Source organism: Branchiostoma belcheri, unplaced genomic scaffold (assembly GCF_001625305.1).
Source record: "Branchiostoma belcheri isolate BF01 breed outbred unplaced genomic scaffold, Haploidv18h27 scaffold137, whole genome shotgun sequence".
NCBI classification, from domain to species: domain Eukaryota; kingdom Metazoa; phylum Chordata; class Leptocardii; order Amphioxiformes; family Branchiostomatidae; genus Branchiostoma; species Branchiostoma belcheri.
This window is the reverse complement of record NW_017802791.1, coordinates 557,994-578,050: the sequence shown is the minus strand read 5'-3', so window position 1 is coordinate 578,050 and position 20,057 is coordinate 557,994. Positions and strand designations below refer to the sequence as shown.

Here is a 20,057-nt window from a genome sequence, read left to right as displayed (position 1 = left end):
ATCTTGTAGTGTGTAATATTGTTTGTAACGACTAAATGTAACAAATAAAACACGCTTATAGATTATTGTTTGCAAAGCTATAGACTGTATAAAATTTCTGTTGAAATATAATATCTCATCAGCATGCTAAGGAAACAAAACATTTTAATGCTTTAAAAGGCATTTAAATCACAGATAACTAGGAAATACAGTCACTGTATTGCCATAATAATCAGTCACCACAAGCTGCCCTTCCGGTCCCACGGCCACGCCTTCTGGCTTAAACCCAGTCTCAATGGCCCGGACATACTCGCCGTGACGTGTGAACATCTGTACCCTCTTGTTCCTCCGGTCCGCCACGATGATGTGACCCGAGCTGTCTGTACAGATGCCACAGGGAGACATCAATTGACCTTCAACGCTTCCCTCACCTCCAACTTTCAGCAGGAACTTCCCGGACTCGTCATACATGCAGACAGAATGAGTGAAAAAGTCCGACACAAGGATGTTCCCTTCCCCGTCCACAGTGATGTAAATCGAGACTCTCGGCCCGACCCCAGGATGTCGGAACCTCCGCACCAGAGAGCCGTCCGGAAGGAACACCTCAACTTCACCACGTTCTGCATCAGTTACCAGGATGTGACTATTGCGCATGTCCAGCACAATACCGCCGTGTGAGTACCTGCTCTTCTGAAGGTGAAACTGTGTCATGGCGGTCCCGTCCGTGCTGTACTGTACAACATGATCGGCTGATTCACCACGCCCCACTGCCCACAGAGTACCGTTACCGTCCATAGAAACATCATGTGGGACCATGTCCTTGTCCTCTGTACCCGGTACGACCGTTGGGAAGTGGCGGAGGTAAATCCCCTCTGTGGTGTGGACTTGGACTCGCTTGTTGGCTTTATCAGCCACAAATATCTCGTTACTAGACGACACCACGACGCCGCGCGGAAGCCGAAATTTCCCGGGTTCTGATCCCGCCCCGCCGTAAGTGATCTTACCCTGCCTAGAATCTCTAGTAGTACGAGGTGCTGCTCCCCCTGCTTCTACTAGCGTGGGTTGCTTTTGATCGGGTTGTTGCGTGGAAAGTTTGTCTCTCTCCTTTTTATCTCCTTCCGTGCTCTTCTCTGCGTCCTTTGCAGTCGATTCTTCTCTTGCGGTTTCACCCGAATCCACTTCATCCCCTGCAGTGCCCTCGTAAGCCGCTAGGTGTCTCTCAACATCTGCCTTCTCAAATTGTGCCGACCAGCCGCCAAGAGGCTTCTCTCCCCTGTACTCTGTCACGTGAGAGGTGACCTGCTTAGCAGCTTTCTCGGTGTATTCACGGGCCTGCTGAAGTTTCTTTTCAAGGACAGCGTTCGCCTCTAGAGCTTCCTTCAACCTGTTCTCTGAAATGGTCAGCTTGGAGCGCAAGGTCATGATCGTGTTGGAATCCACTTCTGCCTTTTGAATGAGCTTCTTCATCTTTTGTTCTCTGAGCTGATCCTTCATCTCTTGTTCTCTGAGCTGATCCTTCTTCTTCATCTCTTGTTCTCTGAGCTGATCCTTAAACACCAGAGCCTGGACCAGGCTATAGGAGAAGCCCTGGTACTCCAGACTCGCGGCTACCTGCAGATGGAGAGGCAGGGCGTCTGAGAACAGGTTTAGAGCGGACAGGCGGGTCCAGTTTCTGGGCGCCCTCTGCTGCTTGGTGCGGATACTGCAACCCACCTCGATGTCATCGACGATTTGATGTTTTTTAATATCTGTGATGTATAATGATTTTACACGTTATTTGACTCAGATTTTCATAAAAAAATGTTAATAACTGGAGAAACATTCAATTTGGTAGGTAAAATTTGAACGCTCATGAAGTGTAAATTGACATGTAATTATATGTGCATGTTCAAGGTCTTTCTATCTTTTAAATGTTGATATCTAGTTTAACATACCATTGACAATTGGTCCCTGTGCGACTTTGATTGGTGGCTGAGCGTCGATCTGCAGTAACGTGACGCCCATGAATACAAGTCGTGGGTCAGAGAGATTCGCCATGAGCCTCAGCACCGCTGTGCTCTTCCGCGGTATGGTGTAGTGCATTAGAATGCTTCTGCCTTTCTTGTAACCTCTGAACTTGATCTGTGACCTTCTAGTTCCGCATAGTGATCGTAAATTGTATCGATAACGATCTATGGTTTCCTGGATCATGTGTCTTTGGCCGTGAACGACCAAGTAGGCATTTGCTGATTCTGCTGGAAAATGTACATTTGAAAACATGTTAAAATCCTTTTTGTGTAGAATAAAAATGGTAAGTTCTACAGAGTTAGCATGGCGTTTACTGGGGCAAGAATATCTTCCAGAGAAAGATAAAACATTTTAGTTATTTGAATACATAATAATATTACACATAATAATTAGACAACAACTTTGTCCATCATACAATTAAAGTGCAAAGCTCTTTTTTCCCTGATGCATTTACATCAATTTCAGTGGGAGATATTTAAGGACAAAGTACGTTAATCTTTTTTCAGCGAGTGACAATAATTGCTTGTACTTACCACCAGAGCTTGCACCATCAGTGCTTGTTCCCGGTTCTAGTTCGGGATTTTCCGGAATCTCTCGGTCAGGCGGTTGGAACGGCCTCAGAACGTCCCTCACCAGGTCTGGTCGCCCCATTCTGTCCAAGATCTCTTCAAGAAAGTCCAGGTTCTCCTGGTCTATCTTGTCCATTTCTATTAACTTGTGGAAAACCTCGAGCGCTTGAGTAAGTCTTTCTGCAATACCCTTTGGAATCACATGGCTACAATACAACTTTATGAGGTACGTTTCGTTCATTGTCAGTTCATCCGATATACGTTGCAACATTTGCACGAAATCAAAATGGCGTCTATCAGCCTCTGTCACTCTGCTACGGATTGGAGCTGCCATTCTGAAACGAAGCGACAAACCTTTAGATCGAATGCCTATGGAAACAACACTGTTCTACTTTTGCAACCGCAATTGCAAGACTAGTTATGTTGTACCCATCATAGAAAAAAATCCACAACTTTGTTGGATATAGTCTCTCTGGAGTAGTAACGTTAGCAGAAGCAGAGCAGTAATAGTCGTAGTAAAAGCTGATGTGTTACGCCGAAAGGAGGTTATACCGGCTAAACAGATACAGAAAAGTAGTAGTGGTGGTAGTAATAGTAGTAGTAGTAGTTACTTTAGTAGTAGCAACAGCAGCAGTAATAGTAGTAGTAGTAGTAGCTATATAGTAGTAGTAGTAGTAGTAGTAGTAGTGGAATTAGAAGAACTATTACTTGTAGTATTGGTAGTAGCGGCTGCAGCAGTACTATGCGTAGTAGTAGCCTAGATAGCCTCCAACAGCCTCATAGTTATATGAATCGGGAGGTATTTCATGGTAGTCTTACCAACAGTAAATGGAATTCGTAACTCACCTCCCCAGTACAAAGGAGCCGATTTAAGAAATGTTATAAGCGTAGACCCTCCTTTAATACGAAGTGTTCTTCGCTTTATGGCCCTGGGAGTAGAATGGGCGTTCAAAAACTACATTTCGTAGCTTGACATTGTTGACCTAAAATGGCGGCCTTGTTGTGGTCCCACGTTTACAAAATACCTCACCTTCAGTGGCTGTACAGGTAAGGACCTAAGAGGTACTGAAGGTCGTTTAAAGGCTTACCTGCTTAAAATTACTTGTAGACAGTGACGCAAAATCAAGCTGAACCAAGCAACAATCGCCTTGTTGACCCACAAAAGACTTCTGAAAGCTGTAGAGGATCTGACTAATGAAGGTAACACTGTAAATATGGCGACTGGAAGAGCAGCAGTTTGTAATCTGTTGAACGTCGCCGCCCTGCTGACCTTGCCATGACGTAGTGGTTTTTCTTGTTTCAAACGCCCCAGGCCACATCCGCCTTGCTGGCTGTTACCTTCGCCAAGAAGGTTATCTTTTCAGTAGCGTTTGTGTGTGTGTGTGTGTGTGTGTGTTTGTGTGTGGTTTATCAAGATAACTCCATAAGCAGTGGATGGATTGGAATGAAACTTAATAGTTGGGTAGGTCTTCATGAGACCTAGAAATGATAAGATTTTAGACCCCTGGCGGCTTTTCTAGATACTGCAGCTGAACTTCCGGTTTTGGACATGCTAGGGTCACGAATCTCATGTTCTGGACATGCTAGGGTCACGAATTTTAGTTGGTAAATAGCTCTTGGGGTAGGGAAGAAGTGACATGAGTTTGGGTCCCCTAGCGCCTTGTTCTGGAACTACAGGAGCATTTGTTGAAAAAAATATGAAGGACGATAACTCAAGAACCGGTTAACGTATTGTCGTGATTTTTGGTATGTAGGTAGTTGAAGTGATGGTTGACATAATCAGATGGCAATAATGCAAATCAGGAGCCTATTTGCATAATTAATGAGGAAATTCTATAAATCTGCTTTGTTCGATAATAGAACTATGAAACACTTGTGACATCTACTTGAGAACGAGAAAAACATCTGAAGATATAGATTATGTAAATGAGGACATAATTTGCTTAATTAATGGCAAATGTTTATAATTCCATAGTTGTAACTGCTGCATGAAAAACAGTAAAGACAACAAAACATGTACAGTACGTTTTTTTATTTATTAGCAAAACTGAGATGCAAAAAGTTGATAAATCACTACTAGGCACATGTAGCTTACAGAAAACAATGAAAGCAAACAATACTCAACGACATCATAACAAATATGCATGCTCATGCTACAACTAATTCTCAACGACAAGGATCTAGTATATTTAAAGCGATCTTAATAACTAAAACAAAGAAACTATTTAAGTGCTGCAACAGCCCGGCGATGGCACCATCACCTCTAAAAAGGAACAGTGACTTGTGAGGTCCCTGACACACGACAACTGCATTTTTACTCACAACTTGTAGTTCTTTACAAAAGTTTTACGATTACGAAGGATGCAACAACTATGGTATCAATCTGATCTTTACAGTGCAGAGGGTTCAGTTTTGAAAGAAAAACAGCAAATAAGAGTCCCCATTCTTCTAACACATCATAATTTATAAATACATTATATGCAAGAACTACATATGTCCTTAATAAAAACAAGATGGTCACAAGTCAATATGGCGGCCACCGAGAATGGAGGGTTAAACAAAAATGGTTTTGCTATCTCATCAGTCCATCAGACTCTACAATCACAATCAGAATGGCACTTGTTGTCTGTAATGTACAGTTCATATCAGAAGTATGTATATATTTATGTGTATATATTTACCTTCGCCAAGAAGGTTATGTTTTCAGGGGCGTTCGTGTATGTGTGTGTTTGTGTGTGTGTGTGTCTGTCTGTAAACACGATAACTTGAGAAGGCCTTCATGGATTGTCTTGATACTTGGTAGGTGGGTAGGTCTTGATGAGACCTCAAAATGATTAGATTTTGGACCCCCTAGCGGCTTGTTATGGTACTGCAGCTGAACTTCCGGTTTTGATATCTCATGATCTAGACATGCTATGGTGATGAAATTTGGATGGTAGGTAGCTCTTGTGCTGGGGAAGAAGTGACGTGAGTTTAGGCCCCCTAGCGGCTTGCTCTGGAACTGCAGGGATATATTCTTGAAAATATTCAAAAGGGGATAACTCAAGAACCAGTTGACGGATTGTCGTGATTTTTGGTATGTAGGTAGCTTACGTGGTGCTTGATATAATTATGTGACAATTATGCAAATATGGATGTAATTTGCATAATTTATGGTGAAATTCTATAAATCATCTGCATTCCATGATAGGGCAATTGAAGCTTGTGACATTGGTAATTGACAACGAGAGAAACACAGGAAGATATTGATTATGTTAATAATGACTTAATTTGCATAATTAATGAGAAAAGTTTATAATTATGTAATGATAACTGCCTGGAATTTCATACTTGTATTTGAAAGTTAAATTGAGGTGAACATCATTAAACATAATTTATTCAAATCAGGACCTCATTTGCATAATTTATTAGGAAATGCTAGAATGCATTGTTTGATAATATAAGACTGTCTTTTGGTTGAGATTATGATAAAATGATATAATTCATGAAAATTAGGTTCCTATTTCTTAAATCGGGGGAATAATCTAATGTATAATTTGTCAGTCATAAAGATTAACATCATTTGGCGAAGGTATGAGATCGGGGAACTCTAGTACGATATGTAATCGTAATGTAATGTTGTGTGTTTATTACCTCCATGACATGTCATGGGGGTTGTACTCGTATTTACCTCCACGACATGAGTACAGAGATCATTTTGTACTCTAGACAAAACTTGATTTCTAATATTAAAAACGTTTGTTTATCTAGAACAATGTCCCTCTGACGAAGGCACGAGATCTCCGACCTTTAGTTTTGTGTTCATTTTAAAATGAAATATGTGGTTTGCAACTTTATAGTGTTAGCGCTATACTGTCTGTCAATATATAAAGGCCTGTAACTACGACTATAAGGCCACAGAAAGTTGTTTTTATGGATGACATCAGCGCGGGCAATAATTTTCGCCTGATTTTGAAAAAAAAATTGTTGCCCTCTGACAGTGGTCAACATGCTGGACATAGGCAAAGATGTCTGTTGCCATGCCGGAACGTGGTTGGCAGATAAATATGAAGAGAGGAGACAAGAAAGACTCTGATTTAATGTTTTGTTTTTACTTTGATGAAGTAATATGTGATGGTAGCTGTGTATGTGGTGTATAATTATGTGATGCTCCCACTGAATCAAAACCATTTGTACAATAATTGATTCAAAATTAAAAAATGTAGAAACCTTTTTTTTTCGCCCGCTCGCATTAAATTTGGACTCTGCGGACGATGTCATCGATAAAATTTACTTGCTGTGGCCTACCGTTGAGTAATGTTGAGCATAAAATGCAACAACACCTCAAAACACACTGAAAAACATGCTGTTTAATGTCAACAGGATACCTTCCTGTGCTATGCAAATGAGGTTTACCACCCAGGATTCGCAATGTATCCTGGGAATGGGAAACGCGTGAATGCTTATCTGTTGCCTTATGTTGGAAGGTGCATTTGATAAAGTCAGCACGAAATTCATGGTAGGGAATTAAACAAGACATTTACAAAAATTTTTAACAGATCTTTGATTTCTTCTTCCATACACACCGACACAAAACAATAACCAACAAGGTCTCTCATCATACGTTTTCTAGATTTTTATTGCCAGAAATCTTGGTTACAATAGAGCAGCAAGGCTGACCTCAGGGTTCCTTGAGGAATAAGACATTACTATACTAAAACGTCTATGTAGTAACTTAAGTGGGCAGAATTGGAAGACGTTGTGAAGACTAGATGAAAATGAACAACAGTACGAACAGGTCAGAGGCTTACCCTATAAAGACATGAAAATTTAGAGATGATTGAAGGAGGAACCCTGTTCTCTATATGTTACAGACTGTGAGAACAATAGAAAGATTGATTTTTGATTTTCATCTTTTCAGGAACTGAATCCTTTGCTGTAACAAAAATTTATATTTTGGCTTCCCTTGCCCTCGTGGTATACCTATTATAGTAAATGACCTAGAAATTGATACGGGACATATGTCCACAGGGTTTCATTCCGATTTTATTTTGGCATAGACCCTTCCTGGATGAAGATTTTTTGTGATTTTTATCACTGATATCCACTCACGAGCCTTGTCATGGTTAAATGAGGCAAAAGCAGCTAAAATCTATGCGGCTGATCTGCAGGTACTGGACGGCCAGGATGGTGCTCGGGACACGCAAGATGCGGTGGGACCATCGCCATTCCGGGGTCCTGTTAGAAAACAGAATAAAACAAGGTACAGTCTGAGTGAACGGTTCTACAATAAGAATTTTTGTTGTTTGTTGTTACAGAAATGATGGACCAAGTCACAAACAAGTTTATTGGCTGGTTGGTCAATATTTATGTGGCTCGGGAGAAGTCCCTGAACCAGCTGGTATGCTCTTTAACCAGCTTGGTGAAAGTAAAGGGTCTGCTTTAACCAAGTTGTTTCTACCTGCTGAGGAAGTCTACTGCAGATGTTCCTTACCTCACGGGTCTACTCCAAATCGTTGGCCATGTCCTGGCCGTACTCAGGCTCGATGTACCCGACGTCATTGGTGTCTAACTCGCCGTCTGGCCCGGCGTTCTCCTCCCAGTAGATGTTCTCCTGTTCCCCGCGCAGCAGCTCAAGGAGGGTGCGGGCTTCCTCAGCCACCCTTGTGAAGAATAAAGGCTTGTGATCAATCTCATACTTCGTACGCCAGCGAAACAAGTCACAATGAACTGTCCATGAACTGTCTTCTGTTTCAAATGCCATTGATAGTTCTGTGCTGAATAATCACAAAGTTGAGTCGACCTCTGGAATTTTAGTTAACACCTGATTATTTTGTAGTAGCTACATGTACTACATTTGATGTTTGCTCGTGTATTTTTGCCTTCGTATCTAGGGTATACTGAAGATGTTGGTTTTAAAGGAATCATTTCTATGTTAGCTTACCGCTCAAGTTTGTCGTCGGCGTCGTGGTCTTCAAATCCGCGGCCGGACAGGGCGTTCTCTTCTTCCAGCAACTCCGGAAGGCTCCGGGCTTCCTCATAATCTGCCAGAGATGCGTTCCTTGATATATAATATATAAATTGGTAAGGAAATGATTTAGATGTAAGCATCACTGCTGTTGAATACAGAAGAGTCTAGATTTTACAGAGCAATGAAAAACATAGAAAATTAGCGTTCCACCAGATCATACCTTCGCCAGATCATGTCAACCTTTACAACTAGAAACAAAAGTGGCCGGCGTTTTGTTGGTGGCTGAGCAACTCCGAAGAAAATCTTAGCGCAGGTTACATTTCATTACAGGTACAATCTGTAGAGCTGAATTGGGCCGGGGATTCATGGCGAAACTGTGTGCTTATAGTGTTGTTGATTGATGTAATGCATAAAGGTTTTTAGGAACGAAAGAATAGATTATTCTATACAAAAAATCCCTACTCCTGCCACTTGGTCAGGTCCATCTGGGACAGAGAGGAGCACGCCACCCTCTCGTTCCCAGTCTGTGTGGGCAGGCTGAAGACGTCCGGCTGCATGTGTGTGGTGCCGTCCGTGTTGTCGCACAGAATCCGGGCCAGACTGGTCTTCCTGATCTCCGCAAGTTGGGCTGTAGAAAAAGGGGAACGGGAAAGGATCATCATCATCCTGAGATAAAGCCACGTACACAAGACCTCTGTCTGGCCAGGCCGGTCTTCCTGTAACTTGAAGTGAACAAAAAATATGGTGGTAAATTTTCTCTCTTACATTCAAACATTGAACACCAAGTAACAGTAGAATAGCAAACAAAGAAGGGTGGAGAAAACTAGTAGCCAGATTTCTGTCGTGCCTAGTGGACACATATTTAGATTGAGGGAGAGAGTTTTATACTTTTTTAAATCCTATTCTGCCATTCCTAACGACATGTCCACAGACCTGCTGTAAACTGTCCGCGGTTCTCAAACCAGAAGCGGTCCCCCTTGCGGAGGTCTTGGAACTGCAGGCCAATCAGACAGGCGAAGGTTGGACCGACGACACCGCCCCGCACGGACTCCTCGGCAAGACCCCCCACGAACACGTCGATGTCGTCCACGTGGCTGTGCGAAACAAGACACGTGCAACATTACAAATAGTTAACAACCACAACATGTGACACTCTATCAACTTGATCCAAAGTGAGTTTCCCTTCTAGAAACGTTGATTCGCCGTTGATTAGTGCGTTACTAGAGAAAATACATCATCAGAATTAGTAGAACTACCTGCATGAACACATCGTGAAAACAATAACAAAAAGAACAGTCCCTTCAGAATGCTCAAAGACAGTTTACATACAGACAAAGCAAACTACAGATCTGCACAAACATGTAAATCCGCAGGCACTCTTCCACACCTGTGTTAACAAGGTATGGGTACATGCACGTCAACATTAACATGTTTTAAAATCGCACCTGTAAATATCCTCCAGCCTCATTCGGGTGTAACGGTCTGGGATTTCAAACACCAATTCATCGAAGCTGTCGGCTTTTGGCAGACCACACCTCACCCTCCAGGCATTGTAGCCGGGCAGACCGTGGTCTCTGCCCCGCTGGATGTTCAGCGCCGCCAGGTCCAGGCCGAGCGACCCGGGAGGATCCGCAAACAGATGCCTCGTCAGGCTCGAGACCATGAACCGGTCGAAGTCCTGATGGGGCTGGGCGGTCAGTCCCCGTAGGATGGAGTCCGGGCCGCCAAGGTCGTTGTTGAGGACGTGGGATGGATTGAAGAAAGCAAAGGCTATCTGAATCGGGCACTTGCTGCCTTGGTTAAAGTCCGGAGTAAGGCGGAGCTGACGTTCGTTCACCAGACTGTGGCCGAACCGGTAGGCTGCCGTGGCGAAGACGTTAGAGATGGTGGGGTTCACGCTCGCGTCGTACCCGGAGAAGAACCCGCTCTTGCCGAGGGTCAGGTGAAACTTGGTCATGGCAGCCGGACCGAGAACGTGAGGAAGGTCCTCCCCGTACGTGATCTTCTGCATCAGCGCGCCGACGATCTTCCTGGTCTCGAAGAACACCCGATCGTCGTCCCAGTGCGGATTGAGTCGGGAGAGCCGCCTGGCGATCCTGTTGTGTTCCCGCAGGAAGACGGTGTGCATGGAGGTCAGTCCCGGCTGCTCGTTCACACGGATGTCCCCAGCCTGCGAGCACGTCTCGTTCCCTGGAGACTCGTGACACTCAAATTCTTCCGCAATGGCGGCGGGCAGGAGCTCCTTCTTGTTGGCGTCTTCAGGGTTTGGTCTGGACTTCAGCAGGCCGTGTGTTCCTAGGAGAGAAAGAAGTGGAATGGTGAGATTTCACATTCCTTGACAAAGACTGGCGTTTATTAGTCCCAAATTTGGGTAAATCCATTTTTTTGTGATTTGTCAAAGTAGGTTCATAAACATCTAGAAGCAAATTTGGCACAATCAAACGGGGAAACACATACCTCCATAGACCTGAACCTCACATAGGACGAGATATTGGGTGGTAGGGAGTGAGATGCCGACATATCGGCCCCTTCGACCGTCACAGTCCACTGTGATCTTCTGTCGCCCCGATGTCACGCCGTGGTTCCCGCCGCATTGCGGGTTAGACTTTACGGTGGGAGAGTCCCCGACGTGAACGCGGAAGCTGTTTAGATAGTTGTAATAGCCCTGTCCGTTGAAAACGACGACTGTTTCGATGGCATGTGACGTGCCCAGGTCTACACGCCACCAGGGGTGGCTTTGCCTGCTAGTGTGGATGCAGGACCCTCCACCCCAGCTCCTGTCAGTGTTGCCGTCCACCGCCCTTCCGGCCACGCCTCCCGCATGCGTGCTGATCTGTGCCGTGGGTCGTCCCAAGGCAAGATTGACACCTGCGAGAAAAGTAAACGGAAATAAATAAATATTATCGGCATGGCTGTACTATATCGTATAGGCTATAGTCAAGACGTAGGTTATGGTCAATGCGTTCTTTAGCATAACACGGAAGCAAAATGTTCACCTCTTTTGCCCAAGTCACGTCAAGTGTGACACACGTTAAATTCACCAAAAGTAAAATATCTTATGCTCAACCTTGTACCAATGCTTTACACAGTAGTGGATCACATATAACTATTCACTGCGTATCTTCCTTGCATCGATATATGTATAGGTTGTAAAACAAGAATGACACGTTGAGGTTCCGTGCATGTTCAGTTCTGTGAGATATGGCTGCCAGCTTTATCCAGGACCGTACCCGGGCACGGTTCGGGATAGTCTACGCGTACACATAGCCATGCCTGCAGCTGCATAACATCGTCATCGGATACGCGGAGACTATCCAGAACCGTGTCTGATCCTAACTCTTACCCATTCAGGCAAAGAACTACATAGGCACGGTTCTGGATAGAATAAACATTCCAGGGGATCAAAGAAGTTGTGGAAACTTACCAGATGGGATTGGCCGAGCTTGGCAGATGAAATACCCGCTGGAGCAACTCCTGACGCCCCACTTGCCTCCCACTCCTGGCAGCAAAACCACGCAGTCTTTACTCCCTGAATTGCTTGGTTCTCCTGAGTTCCAGTTGTTGTAGGAACCTGTGGAAATGACGTAAAGTTTGCAACAGGAAGTGGTGAGAGAAACACGTCTCCTCATACAGAGTCTCCTTAACTCTGTCTTAGTTTACACTTGTGATGTCTTATTAGAACTCAATTGTAGAGTAAGGTCCAGTCATTGACATCCTACAGTCTTCCCAGTATAATAATAGCAGTATAGTAGAATAGCAGGATTGAAACAATGAAGAACAATCATCAAGCAAGTGATTACTGGAACTGTTACCCAATCTAGTTCCGTCAGCAAAGCGCCACTCTCCTTCGGTGGTTTGATCATCCAGTCCGATGTAGAAGACGACGTCATTTCGAACCGCATTCTTCAGCTGGACCAGGAACGCGTTGGTGGCAGCGTCTTTCGGCATGGCCAGAAAACCGTCGTCTTCCATGCATTCCTTCAGAAGCCAGCTCCGGTCTTTGGATGGGAAGGCCTTAAAGCAGTTTTGCTGGAAGTGTTCGTAGCCTGCCGGACAGGTAACTTGTTTCGAACCTGCAGAGCGTTTTCCAACAAAGAAGATCAAATGTCAGCAGTGCTTACTAACTCTGTTGTATCTAGAACCGTGCATATCTACTTCTACATGTATGTCAGAGTGTGTGTAAGGTTAGAATCAGGCACGGTTCTGGATACCCGTGGACTATCGAGACCCACCCGTGGCCTAGCTAGCATAAATCTGGATAAAGCAATGTGCTGGATACAACAACACTGGCCTGGAACTGCTAGTGAGGTCAATCATAAGATGTACTCGCCAAAGATCAGGACGAAAGTGATTCGGCAGCTAGTAGGGAAAACATCATACCAGACTCAAAGCAGCGACGTGAGGTCGTGTAATACTTACCACTACCAGCGTGTTCTCTGAGTTCCTCTATCTCTTCGTCCGAGGAGCCGTAGACGTTGGAGGCGTCCACGAAGGCGGTGATCTGGTTCAGCTGCTGCCGGCGGCCCATGTGGCACCCTTCGTTCGGACAGGATCGGGAGCGAGCGAACGGCAAGCAGCGGCTCTCAGCGGCGAAGTCAGGGTCGTCAGAAGGGATGTTGATGTTGAAACAGCGTTCTTCCTTTTCGCAATTGGTACCACAGGTACAGACGAGACCTGCAGATACACGGTCGAAATTTAAAGCAGACATATGAGGTGAAATATTGTGCGTATTGGAAGATCCCAGCCGAGCAACCTTTACCTGTGGGGTCGTGTGGAGTGCTCGCCTCGGTACCAAGAGGTCCCGGGTTCGAGTCCTGCCATGACACCGATCATGTGCCATTGGGAAAGGCACTTTACACGACCTTCCTCACTTCGCTCAGGTGAAAATGAGTTGTTGGTATATTAGAAGAAAAATACGCTACCGACTATCTTCACCCAATGTTAATGTTATGCGTCCATATATGTCCATGACATGCCCAACCCCTTTCAAAAAAGCCTGTTTCTAAGACCGGACATGATCCGAATAATTCATATGGTTGTGTGTGTGTGTGTGTGTGTGTGTGTGTGTTTGTTGAAAACAGTTAATGCTTGATAGAGGTGCATTTTATGTTTTCACGAACCTTCTTCCTGAAAGTTGGGGGTGAGAGTGATGTCGTGGTCCAGGAACTGTCCGAACTGCATGACCATGTTGGTGTTGACCGGGCTGGATTTCCGCAGGTCCTCGTGCATGGTCGTGCTGACCAGCCGCGCGCTGGGGAGGGGGGCGCCGTCATGTCCAGTGGTCCGAGGTGTCATGAGACCTGATGAAACACAGTAGGCGATATTAGTGCAGATTTTGTATCCAGAACCGTGTCTGTCTTGTTCTATGCATGAACGGGTTTAAGTAAGGATCAGGCACGGGTCTAAATACGTAAAAACTATACAGAATCGTGCCTGAGCAAGGTTAGTCGAAGACCCAATCACCCTGACCGAACATTCGGTTCTACTTCGGGGTTTCTTTAAAAACACAAAACCGTACGACAGATTAAAGGAGGCTTGCCCAATGGAAGAGCTGCTAGAAGCGTGATTTAGTCAGGCTAGGATCCTTACACGAGGAAGGGCTGCTAGAAGAGTGATGTAATCGGGATATAAAATCTACATACCGTCGCCGTATTCTGGCTGTAGCAGCCTTCTTAAGGGTTGCTCACTACTTCCCCACAGGGGGTGGTTCCGGTTGTTACAACGGCCGTTTGCCGAACGGAACTCTGGGACGGCTGGTGTAGGGCACGTGATCGGCTTCATGGATGTGACGTCACAAACACTTGTCACGTCCTGGGAGTCGATGGCGGACAGCGCTTCTATAGTGTAGCGTGTGCTACCGGAACTAAAAATCAAAGATTTCTGTAAATAACGAATTCAACGCGCTTGGAAAAAAAAAAACAAACTGGAGTTCACTTGTTGAGCTACCCATAGTTCCCCACACTTCCCCGCATGCAATGGTATTCTTGAAAAGATCTATGTCAAGTGATCAACCAGGAACATTTGTCTTCTCATTTATATACGAGAGGCGAAAGCTTTGTCGTATCCAGAAGAATGCTCGGGCACGGTTCTAGATAGTCCACGTGTCCATAACCGACACGGTCCACGCGTATCCAGAACCGTGCCTGGGGCATATCTAGTACGTTCTTGGATACGCAGAGACTATCCAAAACTGTGTCTAATCCTAATCCTAACCCATTAGGGCATAGAACTAGATAGGCACGGTTCTGGATACGATATGGTCTTACCGGTCTATGAAGTACTTTGCCACCTTCTCCAAGACGGTAGCACACCTGCTGAGCTCCCTGGCCATCGGGGTGGAGCGATGTTCCCTGCCCAGCGCGTCCAGAGCTCCGGAGAGCGGACTTTCCTCTAGTTCAGCACCTGGAAGGCACACGGGGTAAGCTGTAACAGATATAGTCTGAGACCACAGTTTCGACAACTTTGCTACTTATGTTGTGTTATTAGACCAATGTCTGGAGAGACAACAGATAACAGGTTTGAATGATGGAGGTTCCAGCCAAGGCATTTGCGGCATCATAAATGTTACCACGAAAATAAACCACGGCGGAGTCCACTGCCTGGATACAAGACTATTCTAGGGCCACAACACAACACAATAGATGTAGGTGGGGCTGTCTATATATTGTAGAATCTACTTAGAGACATGTCGGCCCCGGAGCCGAGGTGCTAGCCTGCATACGTGCCCTGGCAACAGGCACGGTTCTGGATAAGCGTGGAACGTGCCTGAGCATGTTTCTGGAAAACGCACGGTGCACTCACCTGCGGAGACTGCTACATTTTCTGCTGCTGCCTGGGCGATCGCCAGCAGCAGTTCTTCTTCTGTAGGGCTCTGGCCGGTAACCATGACAACCAGCGGCGCCATGGCAACCGCAGCGAAGAACATCAGGATCAACCTGAAAGTAGAAGAAACCCTTGTCACCGTTGTGTAGTAGAATGGTTTATTTCAAAATTACAAACTCAAGACATAAACAATTTCAATATAATTACCACCACACTGACAACAGACTCGCAGGCAGCCATATAGCTGCCTGAATTGCTCTGAGGTCACAAAATATCATTAAAATATGGGTATTATTATTACAACATTATTACATATTATTAAATATTGTTAAAATTTATAAATCGTAAAATATTCCTCTGCTATAGAAAATGGATTGATAATCAATATACATGTTTAAAACGTTACACAGTAAAAAAGGTTCGGTGAGAGGCTGTTGTACAACATTAGCAACAGATTACTCTTACATTGCCGTTTCAGAGTTATTCAGTAACTTAACCATGTATGGTAGTGCGCTGTTTCAAAAGCGTTCGGTTCTTGTTCTTGTGTCTAATACTTTGCATCAGCTATGTTTGATATCACTGATGATACTTTCCACTCAGTAATCCTCACATAAGGCCACAGCAAGTGAAGTGTATGGATGACATCCTCCGCAGATTACAAATCTAATGCGAGCGGCCAAACAAAGACAAGGCGGGCATGTCATCCATAAAAATTACTTGCTTTGGCCTAAGTGGTCATGGTCATAAAATATCCAAAAGTAAATTTCTTCTAGTGGTGAACTGTGAGAGCCTGAGAAACAAAACAGCTGAGCTGACACTGCTGTACACAGCTATACCAGACATAGTAGCAGGCACAGAGTCGTGGCTCAATCAAGACATAGCAACCAGTGAAATATTCCCTGACAACTACTTAGTGTTAGGCAATGTCAAATCTCTGTAGTTTTATGTCAAACAGACGACAGCGTGTGCCCTACCATGGCCAATTTTCTGACAGGCAACATCTGTCTTGCGTCCTAGCCTCCTTCGCAGTCTTGTTGGGTGTCGGCGTTATTTTTTTCTGTGTGCGACGCAAGTAATATGCGGCCGCGAGGGACGATATGCTGCCGAGGGAGTTTTTGCCGTGGAGCGCGAATCCTTCTCTCTGCGGCAAAAACTCCCTCGGCAGCAAATCGTCCCTGGCGGCACATATTACATATTGCGTCGCTCACAGAAAAAAAATAACGCCGACGCCCAACAAGACTGCGAAGGAGGCTACCAACACACAGGAAACAGAATTCCGGCAGAACACGCGTAACGCCAACAGACTGGACACTCGAACAACTCGCCACAAAAAGTCTGCAATAGCATACATGACATACCTGCTGAACAAATAACGTTACCTGAACTGACAATCTGTAAACACCGACGCCCCCTCACATGTTTATACAACTTGTATTGAATTTAAAGGACTTCTATTTAATGGTTTCTATTTCTTGATTGTAAATCAAATTTGATAGTCAACATTTAAGTCCGTAGCGCTTTTATATCGTTGTAAATGCCTGCCAAGTCAGACGTATTGTCTGCAAGAAGGTGTGTGAATAAAGTTTCAAAGTTTCAAAGTTACATAGCAGTATAGCACAACAGAAAACTGGCCCAGGAGGTGGTGTATTCCAGGTCAACAGGGATAATTAATTCAAAACTCACAGACCTAGAAAAGCATAAGACAAGCACACTCGCAGACATACTGGGAGAAGCTATATTTGACAAACCCAAAACATTCTGGTCGTACATAAAAGGACTGAGAAGAGACCTAGTCGAGATAGCAACCCTAAAGGTGAGGAATGCCTTCTCTCAGGGCTGGTTGTTGGATGGCCGACAATCAAAAGAACGGGTTAAAAAAGTCTACAAAACGCAGTGTCAAAACCCCCACCCCCCGGAGCCTGCACAGGAGGCTAACCTTCATCAGTGAAAGCGGGAAAAAAGCAGAAGCGCTCAGAGGACAATCTAAAAGTGTTTTCACCGAAGACGACACCACAGATATGTCACCTCTCGGTCAGCCCTGTACCCCTCCCATGTAAGATAGAAGTTCCTATTGATGGTGTGGTAAAATTCTTAAATGTCTCAATCCCTCTAAAGGAAGCGGACCGGACCAAATATCGCCCTGGCTCCTCAAAATGACAGCTATTAAAATTACACCTGCGTTAACCAATATTTTTCAACACTCTTAAATACCGGAGAGATACCTAAAAACTGGAGGGATGCAAATATTTGCGCCATTGACAACGAGGGAGATGAAGCGGTCGGATCCCAAGCAACTACGTATACAGAGTGACCTGTTTCACTGACCTGTGTATCATGTAAACTACTTGAACACATCATCCATAGCCAAGTTATGAAGCATTTAGAAAGTTACAACATATATTGACGGACTGGGTTTAGAGCCAAGCGATCCACAGAAATACAGCTTATACTAACAGTTCGTGACACAGCTGGAGCACTGACAGTAAAAGGCAGGTAGATTTAGCGATACTGAATTTCACAAAGTAATTGAGTTTCAATTTAGTTTCATTTTATCTATTTTATTTTAATTTTTAGAGTAACCCCTGCGAACCGAACAGGTGTTACTCGTACCTAAGCGATTGCAGGTTTATGTCCTTGCCGTATTCGATGAAAAGTTCTATACAGATTCGGGGAGTGATAACAACAGTATATGTGCAAAGTAAAGTGGGACTGGCCATGGTAACACTATTTATCGCCTGCAGCAGTCATTACTTACCTGGCATTCGTTATCATCATAACCTATGAACTCATTACATAGTAGACAACTTCAAGGACAGTCTAGCAAACATCTAGCAAACCGCTCGAGCAAAGTCACCATCCTTATACTTTGTCGAAATACTAATATTTTTTTTGTAAAATCATTCCCGATGGTTTGTATAGTATTAAGGCCACACCGACCTAATTATATGGATGGCATCCACGCGCGTATTGATTTTCGCCTGTTCTAAAAAAAAAAAGATCACGTCTGGCCTGGCTCTAGGCCTGGGTGGTCCATGGTACGAGTAGTTAGCGACAATTCGGAGCCGGTGGTGACCCTGGAGGATGGCACCAATGGCACCAAAGCTCCAGTCCACGATTCAATAAGTCAGTACATTCGTACAGTGCCGATTTATAAATTCAGCAAAAAGCCAGCATGTGCTGGCTTGTCGTGTACGTCGTTTTTGTACTGCTGGAAATTCTCAATACCAGCTTTGTATTCCTGTGGTTTAGTAGCATTTTTATTTTTGGCCGGATTTTGGCCGGATTTTGTTTTATTCGCACTAGTTTGGGGGTCTTCAAAGGATGTCATCCATAAAATTAAGTCGGTGTGGCCTAATAGAAAATGTATATATCAGCCCCAAACCCAGGCCGCCGGAGGCTCGTTCCCGAGGCCTGAAGCACGCCTATCTTCCTCCCCGACCGTGTCCTAACCATTTCAGACCCTTTCCGAATGCTTACCCATTCCGAATGCTGCCAAGCCCGAATGCTGACCAACCTACTTCCAGCCTTCTCGACCACTAGCCAAAGACTCCTACTCCCTTCTAACTATTTTTCAACTCCGTCCCGAAATGAGAATTTGCAGAATCAGAGACTATAAGAAACAGACCAGGGGTCCCCTACTTCGTGGTATAAAGTGACAAATAACGCGTACGTTCAGCTTACTTTGCCAACATGACGTCTGTGAGAGCGGTACCGACTGGAGACGATGCCGAGCCGACGAGAAGACGACGCCGAGCGGACAAGAGACGATGCTGAGCCGACGGAAGACGAGGTCGAGCCGGCGGGAGACGATGTCGAGCCGACAAGAGACGATGCCGGGCCGACGGGAGACGATACCGAGCCTACTGGACAGGATATCGAGCCGACGGGAGGACGATGACGAGCCGACGGGAGGACGATGACGAGCCGACGGGACACGAAACACGGGCCGACGGGACACGATGTGGAGCCGACAGGACGAAGTCGAAGCAGTGAGGGTCTCTCGTCTGAGACACCTGTGTACCTGTCTGCCCCCAGCCCCGAGGCGGTCCTTTATAAACCCTTCTCCTACCTTCATGTCTGAGCAGAGGTCACATTTTCGGGGAATTCCGATGACTTGTGATAACTGCCCCTCCCACTTATGGTCATGCTCTTGTTCAAGTTCACAACAGTCGGACGGAAGTGACTCCCAGGGCCGTGAGAGTGGCTGGCGTGGGTGGGGCCATGGGAAGTTAATTTTCTGGATGACATCATTGGACTCGTTCAGTTTGTCCTAATGAGATTTCCAGCGAAAACCAGCGAACTATGATCGAACCTCCCGAACGCCCCACGAATGTTTTAAACATTTTGAAACATTCTCATTTTGAAGCAGCCGCACCGTAGCCGAATTCGCCGAATGCCAGCTAACCCAGCCGACTTTGCTCCGACCTACTACTAACCATGGTTGGCGGGCGTTTGGCTAGTGTTCGGGGGCCAAATTTGTGAATATGTGACGGGGCTTGACATGCTGCCTGTATGCCTCGTTGTTGTTGTAGGAACGGCTGTTGTGTACATATATTCTGCCACTATATGCCGCACTGTAGTCTTTCGCGATATTCTATCGAGACGTTGGTTCTGTCGTCTTGCCGCACTTAAGTCTTATTTTTTCTGTCAGGAAAATGTAGATTTCATTTACTACACCTGTTATTAGCGATTTCGGACTTATATACTGGGGAGTGACAGGTCCTTTAATA

At 45.1% G+C, this 20,057-nt stretch overlaps 2 protein-coding genes across 2 annotated transcripts; both read right to left on the bottom strand.

Moving 5' to 3' along the window:
- Window positions 1-168: 168 nt before the first annotated feature.
- On the bottom strand, window positions 169-2,895 carry LOC109464356. Its single transcript, XM_019761304.1, has 3 exons — window positions 2,520-2,895; window positions 1,914-2,213; window positions 169-1,727 (listed from the first exon to the last, which is right to left on the bottom strand). The coding sequence occupies exons 1-3, from the start codon at window positions 2,887-2,889 to the stop codon at window positions 169-171; spliced, it is 2,229 nt and encodes a 742-aa protein (XP_019616863.1). The 5' UTR covers window positions 2,890-2,895.
- Window positions 2,896-8,963: 6,068 nt separating this feature from the next.
- On the bottom strand, window positions 8,964-14,329 carry LOC109464367 (peroxidasin-like). The gene is made up of 6 exons (XM_019761315.1): window positions 14,148-14,329; window positions 13,626-13,805; window positions 12,928-13,179; window positions 9,951-10,761; window positions 9,439-9,599; window positions 8,964-9,133 (listed from the first exon to the last, which is right to left on the bottom strand). Exons 1-6 carry the CDS (start codon window positions 14,284-14,286, stop codon window positions 8,964-8,966), a joined length of 1,713 nt encoding a protein of 570 aa, XP_019616874.1. The 5' UTR covers window positions 14,287-14,329.
- Between the last annotated feature and the right edge of the window lie 5,728 nt (window positions 14,330-20,057).